This window comes from Glossina fuscipes, unplaced genomic scaffold (genome assembly GCF_014805625.2).
Source record: "Glossina fuscipes isolate IAEA_lab_2018 unplaced genomic scaffold, Yale_Gfus_2 147, whole genome shotgun sequence".
Classification (NCBI taxonomy): domain Eukaryota; kingdom Metazoa; phylum Arthropoda; class Insecta; order Diptera; family Glossinidae; genus Glossina; species Glossina fuscipes.
In genome coordinates this window covers 402,927-412,765 of record NW_023998490.1, presented here as the reverse complement: position 1 = coordinate 412,765, position 9,839 = coordinate 402,927, and the positions used below count along the sequence as shown (strand labels likewise).

Genomic DNA, 9,839 nt, shown 5'->3' with positions numbered 1-9,839 from the left:
AAAAATTAGATCCTTTTGGCATACAAGGTCTTAATACTTCATAACAATGCTTTTATTATGTAAAATATATAGACCTATTTGACACAAATTTGATACAGTTAAGTTTTATAGCAAATTTCTCTTGGAGGTTAATTTTTGTCATAAAATATCAACAATTGGAACTTTTTACCGTGTACAGGTTTAATTTTCATTAAATCCCTTACATGGAGGGAGATCCAAAAAATACTGTTATATACGGACCAATTTCCACCATGAAATATTAAAAAAGACCTTTTTATCATGTAAAGATTCGATTTTCGTAGAAAAGGTTATATGGCAGGGTATTTTTTCAGCCCAATTACTACTTCACGATTTTGGTCGCGAAATATCTTTTTAAGGTAAGGTGTTTTATACGAAATGCTTGAACAACCAGTCTGATCCGAATGATATTCAATAGGGTTCGTCAGAACGTTCAGCGTACCATATTTCATCAAAATACCTCAAAAATTCCGATTTGCAGATTAAACACAAAAACCCTGGGCCACACAGACGGATAGACAACTCCAGATCGATTCAGAATCACATTCTGAATCATATAGACACACGGTACCATGCATGCACACATTCTGAATACAGTAAAAGGCGGGTCTGTCTTAAATCCTTCTCGGCGTTGTATGTATCCGCACAAACTTATATACTTCTGTACTACCTACATGTAGGGTATAGACGTGGCATTTGCTTGACGTCTAGAAAAAGTCGTCATTCATGATAAACATTTAAAAATTAATAAAGCATGCATTTACTATTGCTTCAATTCTTTTATATAACGAATGCTATATACGACCATCCCTTCACATCCTATCTTACCTCATTACAAAACAAACATTGTCGTTAAAAGTCAACGAAATAGACTTTATTAAGCATTTTCTTCGCACTCAAAGCAGAAAAAAATTTTCTAAAACGAAATGTATATAAGCCTGCCCATTTCGTACTATGCCATATATACTTCTACAAGATCCATTCTTATCCAGACTGGATCCTTATCAAAATCAAAAAATTAACTTTCTGCCTACGCAAATATGTTAACAACTTTAATCCTTTCAGGCGGCGGTGTTGCATAGTAGTAGTATTGAGGCAGTGATGGATAGTGTTGGAATGGCGGTAGTGCTGATAGTTCTGGAAAGTATTGGCCTGGCGGGATTGTTGGCTGTGCTGCCGCGTAAGATGGTGGTTGGGGATAATAATATGAAGATAACGGTAAAAGTGAAGCATAGGATTGAACTGGTTGTAAATAGTATTGATCAAGCGGTGTATAGTATTCAGCCGGCACTAATGCATAGTATTGATTCGGGTCTGCATAATATTCGGCTGATGTTACTATTGGAGCCGACGGCGCTGCGTACTCGTCGTATATTGCTGAATAGTGCTGCGGTACTGGCGATGACAGTTGCGTATATTATTGATATGTAAACAGACAAATGTAAGTTTTTTTTTTTAAATAATCCAATTAATATAAAATCATACCAGGTACACAATTATGTATAGGCAAAAAAAAGATTACAACCACAGCACTAACTACTAATACTTGGAAATACTTTACTGTCATCGTTCTCTTTGAAGTGTTTGTAAAAAGATGTTTATTAGTCCGACCCTTTTATATACACCAAAGTATGGTTATTTAAAGCGTTCAATGTGTCAAATCTTTTGGTTGTGCCTAAATTTTTTGAAAAATGGTAATTCATTTTAAGCGTTTAAGAGTAATTAAATTATGAATTTATTACGGTTTTTTATTTCCATGAACATATTAAAAAATGTTGTCACTAAAATCGATGGGTTGTATCAATCTGGAATAAGTTTTTTCCATAAAAAACTGGTAATAACATTATAGCCGGACAAGGCTATTAGATACTTTAGTCCACTTAGCCTATTACCGCTGTTTACTCGTTTTGATATTAATATACCAAAAATTACGCATTATTTTCATGCAACGCCATTTTCATTAAAACCCTGTTTTCCCCAGCCGAACGAATTTTTCACACTAACTTAGCAAATCGGAGCACTATTACGCAGCAATCCGAACCATTTCATTGCGTTAAAGGGCATCAGTGTACCAAATTTCATCAACACTGTCTCAAAAATTGCGGCCAATTGAAAGCAAAAATACATTCAAAAAATGATTCCGAATCGATCGGTACAATAAAAGGTAGATCTATCTTAACCCCTTTTGAGTGCTACGTGCCGCCGCAAAAACTTAATATACCATACCATAAGTGATAAGTAGTTAAAAGTTTTTTTGACATCGAGCACTTTATGAAAAAAATCAGATGAATTTTTCTTATAAATTTTTGGTGTAGGTTTTCTTGAAACGAAAATCAGATGAATTTTTCTTATAAATTTTTGGTGTAGGTTTTGTAAAAAAAAAAATATTTCTAAGAAAACTTCATCTGATTTTCGGTTCAAGAAAACCTACACCAAAAATTTATAAGAAAAATTCACCTGATCGTTTTTTTTTTTGTCAGGTCAGCGTTTTCTGTGAAAACATGAAACCGACGAGTGGGCTCTTATGCAAATCACAAACCTTAGTCGTTCGAAGCACAGCGCCTATTTTAAATATTGATTTTATAGCATTCTAATATCACCTATCCGAAATCTAAGCACTTAGTCTAAGAAAGCCTAATGACACCTTAAAATTCCAAAACTGGTACGTACTTGGGAGAGAATAATGTTTACTCGGAATATTTAAAAATAATTTTATACTTAGGGAAGTAGGAAGATACACGGGCATATCGGTTAATTAACAAACATGCAGGAAAGGAAATTAATCAATAACTAGCCTTCTTGTAATGCACACAATTGATTTGCAATGAAAGGCGATGTAGAAATCAAAATTGTCAACAACGTTTGAGATCAAAAATTTCACGATTCCCAAGAATTCGAAAACATTATATTATATATTTTTGGTGGTAGTCCCGTCAATAAATCTTAGATCGGATTGTTGATTCGGATGACATGTTTTAGCCAACACTAACATTCTGCTTAGAAGGGGCATATGATGGGTTAATACAAAATCATAATTTGTCCTTTATTAGCCTTCATTTACGAATATTATCTTTCACTTGACTAAAAATGGCAACTTATTGTAATGTACACAATGCAATTTTGTATTCTTTATATTGAATAGCTAAAATCAATCTCAAAAGCACTACTCCCATATTTAATTATTTTTGCAACATTAACATTTAGCCGGTCAACCGGTTAATCAACGCAAATTTTTTCTATAACGAGATCATTATTTCCACAATACGGACATTAAACATATCAAACCGTCAATCGACGGAAATTATTAGCACAACGAATTGATTATTTCGATAACGTAAGTTTTGTATTCAATAATCGGAGAGGGTCCTTTCCATAATAATGCGATTATATCCATGACGTACGTCGTCAATTGCCCTAGTCTTGTTGTAGAAAATAGTGTTTTGTTCTTCATATATAGAAACTAAAAAAACCAAGATAATATCGCCTATGATCCACCAGATCTCTAACACTAAAACATTTACTTATGTTTGCCACTAAGCAAGAAATGGTCTGGAGTTGTGGACTATAGTTCCCTCTTCCAAATAAAGTCTTGCGGTTTTCTGAAGCCGTTGTTGCTACCTACCGATCTTATCAAAAATGAGTGAAGGAATGACTCCTACTTTTTTTTGCCCGGTTTCAGTTATCTTGAACAACAAACAGTTGCTGTTCTTGTACTATGTCCTGTGCAAAAAATAAAAATATTCTCCGACAAGGTTTGAAATTTGATCCACTTTTAAGAACCGTAGAATTATTCATAAAATAACCGCGGTCTGTATATTGCTTTAATTTAAAAAAAAAAAAAATGATTGCTTCTCCGTTTTTCAAATTTAGTGCTAAATAAAACTTTAAAAGTCGAGTCTTAAAGACCCGATAAGTAAAAATATCACAGACCGTTGCTGACTGAGTAGAAATTTGGCTAAAAACAGACTGAGATCCGCTATGAGTTGCAAATTATTGGAAGAAGAAATTTGGATAAGAAAACGCTAGTGTCATTGTCGACCATTATTTATTTAAACAACGTGTGAAATCTAACCACGAACGTTAAGTTTTTAAACAACAGTACACAATCAAAGAATTGACATAAGAATTAAATGCTGTTGAAAAAATATATATCTATACTTTAACAAGTTTAGAAAATTGTAATTATTTTTGCAACTTTCAGAAGTGAACAGAAGAACAAGAATGTTGTCATACAATTTCGCAATTTCAGGCTCTATTTCTGTATGTTTTCATATGTAAATGTTGCACTATTATTGTATTTGTAAATTGGCTGGTAAATAATTTTTTTAATTGATACTTCAATTGTGTAAATGTATGTTACATCCAAATTTTTTTTAAAATTTATTATTACTAACCAAACCTATACACTTGACCAAAGGGTGGTCTAGGACCTGCTTCATAGCTCTTTTTTTTTTTCTTTTTAGGCGGAGGTGTTGTTCCCTTTGAGGATTTCTTTGACGATGGCAGTGGACTTTTTGTAGGACCCACACCTGAAGGTGTTTTCTTTAAATTTAGAGATGGTTCTGATGTTGCTGGTTGTCGTGTTGTTAATTCAGGAGCTGATGTTGACTGCGCTGACAGACGTGTCACTGATTTCGTTGGCGATTGACGTAATGATGGCTCTTCATATTCTGCCGATACTGGAAGTGGATGTTTCGATGTCGGTCGACGTGTTTGCGTTTCTTGAGACGGTTCTGACTGCAGCGTTTCTTGTGTTGTTGATTCAAGATGTGATTGGGAAGGTAGCGAACCTTGCGCTGCAGCGGTGGCTAAGAGCGTTGACTGATGTAATATTGACTCTGATTCTGGTTCTTTCAATAGGGCCTGCCGTGGTGTTTGTTCTGAAGACGATACCTTATCTGTTGTTGACTCAGTGGCCACTAGTCTTGTAAATAAAGGTGCTTGTCCTGGAGATGATTCTCCAGGCAATGGCGTTTGCGGTGGCTTTGGTTGTGTCTCCTGTTCTAAAGCTGTTTCTGATGATGGGTTTTGATATAGCGGTGGTTTCGAAGTTGGTGCTATATCAGATGTCGATTCTAAACCTAAACTTAGCGATGATGACTGATGCGGTGTTAGTGTTGCAGATGATGCCGACGATGCCGATTGATGTGGTGCTGACTGCGAATATGATTTTGATGATATTGATTCCGGAGATGGTTCTGACAATTGTGTTTTGACAGGTGCTGATTGACGCGGTAATGATTCCAATGCTGTTTCTGGCAACGATAGGACTCGCAGCGGTTGTTGTGGGGCTGATTGTTTACCTAATGTTAATTCTGAATCTGACGTTGACGGTGCTGGCTGAGATGTTCCTGTTTTTGAAGCTGATTGCGATGACGATGACTGAAGTGGTACCGGCTTGTGAGATGGTGACTTTTGAGATACTGATAATCCTGATGGCGGTTCTGGCAGAAGAAGGTTCCGAGCTCCTTGCGCTAAGGGTGTTTTTGATTGTGGCCTCTGGTGTGGCGGTGGTTGCAAAATTTCCGCTTTATCTAATACTTGTTCTGAGTCTGGTGTTGCCGCTGATGGCGAATGTGGTGTTAATTCTGTAGATGATGTCGACGAACCTGATTGATGTGGTGCTGACAGCGAACGCGATTCTGATGATGCCGGTTGAAGTGTCAAGTATTCCCGAGGTGACTCTGACAGCTGTGTTGAACGTTTTGTGGATTCTGGATGCAATTGCGACTGAACAGATTGGAGCGATCCTGGTCCTAACGGCGCTGATTGATGGAGCGGTGATTGCAGTGCTGTTTCTGACAACGATGATTGACGCAGTGGTTGTTGTGGGGATGGGTATTTACCTAATGTTGATTCTGATTCTGATGTTGACGGTGATGATTGGGATGCTACTGTTTTTGAAGGTGATTCTGACGAAGGTGACTTAGGTGTTATCGGCTCCTTAGATACATGAGATACAGGTGTTTGACGTGCTGATGATCCTGGAGACAGTTGTGTCGGAAAAAGTTGCGGTGTTTCGCGCTCTAAAGCGGTTTCTGATGCTGGCTTTTGATATGGCGGTTGTTTCGAAGTTAGTTCTTCACCCGATACTTGTTCGGAGCCTAGTATTGCCGCAGATGATGAATGTGGTCTTAGTTCTACGGATGATGCTGACGAGACTGATTGATGTGGTGATGACTGTGAATGTGATTCTGATGATGGTGATTGCAGCGTTAACTTTTCCTGGGACGGCTCTAACGGCTGTATTTGACGTTCTGGGTGGTTTTGCAACGAAAAAGATTGAAGTGGTCGTGGTCCTAAAGGTACTGATTGATGTAGTGATGAGTCCAAAGCTGCTTCTGAGAGCGATGGATGGTGGTGTGGGGATGATTGTTTACCTAACGTTGATTCTGAATCCGAGGTTGACGGTGATGATTGAGACGTTCCTGCTTTTGAAGGTGATTGTGATGACAATGGTTGAAGTGGTCCGGACTTGTGAGATGGTTGGGATGATGACGTTTGACGTGCTGATGATTCTGGAGGCAGTTGTGACAGATGAAGCCGTCGTGTCTTTTGCTCTAAAGCGGTTTCTAACGCTGGCCTTTGAAATGGCGGTAGCTTCGAAATTAGCTCTTCACCCGATACATGTTCGGAACCTGGTATTGCCGCTGATGACGAATGTGGTATATGCTCTTTAGATGATGCTGACGAGACTGATTGATGTGGTGCTGACCGTGCAAGTGAATTTGAAGATGCTGATTGAAGTCTTGACGTTTCCTGGGATGGCTCTGATTGGCGTGTTGAACGTTTTGTGGATTCCAGGTGCGTTTGCGACGGAAAAGAATGGGGCGATGCTGGTCCCAACGGTGCTGATTGATGAAGCGGTGATTCCAATGCTGTTTCTGACAACGATAATTGACGCACTGGTTGTTGCGGGGATGGGTATTTACCTAATGTTGATTCTGATTCTGATGTTGACGGTGATGATTGGGATGCTACTGTTTTTGAAGGTGATTTTGACGAAGGTGACTTAGGTGTTATCGGCTCCTTAGTTACTTCAGATAACGGTGTTTGACGTGCAGACGATCCTGGCGGCAGTCGTGGCAGAAGAAGCTGTTGTGTCTCTGGCTCTAAACCGTTTTCTAATGCAGGCCTTTGATATGGCAGTAGGCTCGAGGTTAGCTCTTCACCCGATACTTGTTCGGCAACTGGTATTGCCGCTGATGATGAATATGGTGTGCGTTCTTTAGAGGACGCTGACGAGACTGATTGATATGGTGCTGACTGTGAATGTGATTCTGATGATGGTGATTGAAGCGTTAACTTTTCCTGCGATGGCTCTAACGGCTGTATTTGACGTTCTGGGTGGTTTTGCAACGAAAAAGATTGAAGTGGTCGTGGTCCTAAAGGTACTGATTGATGTAGTGATGAGTCCAAAGCAGCTTCTGACAGCGATGGATGGTGTTGTGGGGATGATTGTTTACCTAACGTTGATTCGGAATCTGACGTTGACGGTGATGACTGAGACGTTCCTGCTTTTGAAGGTGATTGTAATGACGGCGGTTGAAGTGGTACCGGCTCGTGAGATGGTTGCTGTAAAGCGGTTTCTGAAGCTGGCCTTTGATATGGCGGCAGTTTCGATGTTAGCTCTGCACCCGATACTTGTTCGGAGCCTATTATTGCCGCTGAAGGCGAATGTTGTCTTAGTTCTGTAGATGATGCCGACGTATCTGAGTGATGCGGTGCTGACAGTGATCCTGATGATGCTATTTGAAGTGCTGACGTTCCCTGGGATGGCTCTGATAGCTGTATTGAACGTTTTGTGGATTCTGGGTGCGTTTGCGACTGAGAAGATTGGAGTGATGCTGGTCCTAACGGTGCTAATTGATGGAGCGGTGATTGCAATGCTATTTCTGACCATGATGGTTGACGCAGCGGTTGTTGTTGGGATGATTCCTTACCTAATATTGATCCTGAATCTGATGTTGACGCTGATGACTGAGACGTACCTGCTTTTGGAATTGATTGTGATGACAATGGTTGAAGTGGTACCCGCTCGTGTGATTGTTGCTGTAAAACGGTTTCTGACGCTGGCCTTTGATATGGCGGCATTTTCGATGTTAGTTCTGCATCCGATACTTGTTCTGAGCCTAGTATTGCCGCTGATGACGAATGTGGTTTTAGTTCTGTAGATGATGCCGACGTGACTGATAGATGAGGTGCTGACAATGAATGTGACCCTGATGATAATGATTGAAGTGCTGACTTTTCCTGGGACAGCTCTGATAACTGGGATGGACGTTTTGTGGACTCTGGGTGCGTTTGCGAGGGAAAAGATTGGAGTGACGCTAAACCTAACTCTGCTGAATGATGGAGCGGTGATTGCAACGCTTGTGGCAACGATGGCTGCCGCAGCGATTGTTGTGGGGATGGTTGTTTACCTAATGTTGATTCTGCACTTGACATTGATGGTGATGATTGATATGCTGCTGTGTTTGAAGATGATTCCGGCGAAAATTCCTTATGTACTACCAGCTCCTCAGATGGTTGGGACAATGACGTTTGACGTGCTGATGATCCTGGAAGCAGTTGTGGCAGAGAAATTTGCGGTGTTTCTCGCTCGGAAGCGGTTTCTGATGCTAGCCTTTGATATGGCGACAGTTTCGATGTTAGCTCTTTACCCGATACTTGCTCGTAGCCTGGTACTGCCGCTGATGATGGATGTGGTCTTACTTCTGCGAATGATCCTGACGAGACTGACTGATGTGGTGCTGATAGTGAATGTGGTTTTGACGATGTTGATTGAAGTGTTGACGTTTCCTGGGACGCTTCTGTTAGCTGTGTGGAACGTTTTGTGGATTCTAGGTGCGTTTGCGACGGAAAAGATTGGAGTGACGCTAAACCTAACTCTGCTGATTGATGGAGCGGTGAATTCAATGCTGTTTCTGACGACGATGGCTGACGCATCGATTGTTGTGGGGATGGCTCTTCACCTAGAGTTGATTCTGTATCTGACATTGACGGTGATGATACATATGCTGCTGTGTTTGAAGAGGAATCCGGTGAAGATTCCTTATGTATTAACAGCTCCTGAGATGGTTTGGATAATGGCGTTTGATGTGCTGATGACCCTAGAGGCAGTTGTGACGGAAGATGCTGCGGTGTTTCTTGCTCTAAAGCGGTTTCTGACGCTGGCCTTTGATATGGCAGTAGTTTCGAAGTTAGCTCTTCACCCGACAGCTGTTCGGAGCCTGGTATTGCCGCTAACGACAAATGTGGTCGTAGTTCTGCGGATGATACTGATTGAAGTGCTGACGTTTCCTGGGATGGCTCTGGTAGCAGTATTGAACGTTTTGTGGATTCTGGGTGCGTTTGCGATGGAAAAGACTGCAGCGGTCCTAATGGTGCTGATTGATGGAGCGGCGATTGCAATGCTACTTCTGACAATGATGGTTGACGCATCGATTGTTGTGGGGATGGCTTTTTACCTAGAGCTGATTCTGAATTTGATATTGATGGTGATGATTGATATGCTGCGGTGTTTGGAGATGATTCCGGCGAAGATTCCTCGCGTATTACCAGCTCTTGAGATGATAGGGACAATGGCGTTTGATGTGCTAATGATCCTGGAGGCAGTTGTGTCAGAAGAATCTGCCGTGTTTCTCGCTTCAAAGCGATTTCTGATGCTGGCCTTTGATATGGCGGCAGTTTCGATGTCAGCTCTGCACCCGATGCTTGTTCAGAGCCTGGTATTGCCGCTGATGACGAATGTGGTCTTTGTTCTGCGGACGGTGCTGACGAGACAGACTGATGTGGTGCTGACAGTGACTGTGGTTTTG

The 9,839-nt window shown here is 40.6% G+C and overlaps 2 protein-coding genes across 2 annotated transcripts in view; both read right to left on the bottom strand.

Moving 5' to 3' along the window:
* Positions 1-1,048: 1,048 nt before the first annotated feature.
* LOC119641283 (extensin-2-like) lies at positions 1,049-1,602 on the bottom strand. Its single transcript, XM_038039879.1, has 2 exons — positions 1,504-1,602; positions 1,049-1,413 (listed from the first exon to the last, which is right to left on the bottom strand). The coding sequence occupies exons 1-2, from the start codon at positions 1,583-1,585 to the stop codon at positions 1,049-1,051; spliced, it is 447 nt and encodes a 148-aa protein (XP_037895807.1). The 5' UTR covers positions 1,586-1,602.
* Positions 1,603-4,407: 2,805 nt separating this feature from the next.
* LOC119641282 (mucin-5AC-like) overlaps positions 4,408-9,839 on the bottom strand; it is an 8,048-nt gene continuing 2,616 nt past the window's right edge. Inside the window, exon 3 of the mRNA XM_038039877.1 lies at positions 4,408-9,828. Within this exon, the coding sequence (XP_037895805.1) occupies positions 4,408-9,828 (5,421 nt within the window). The remainder of the gene's footprint in view (positions 9,829-9,839) is intronic.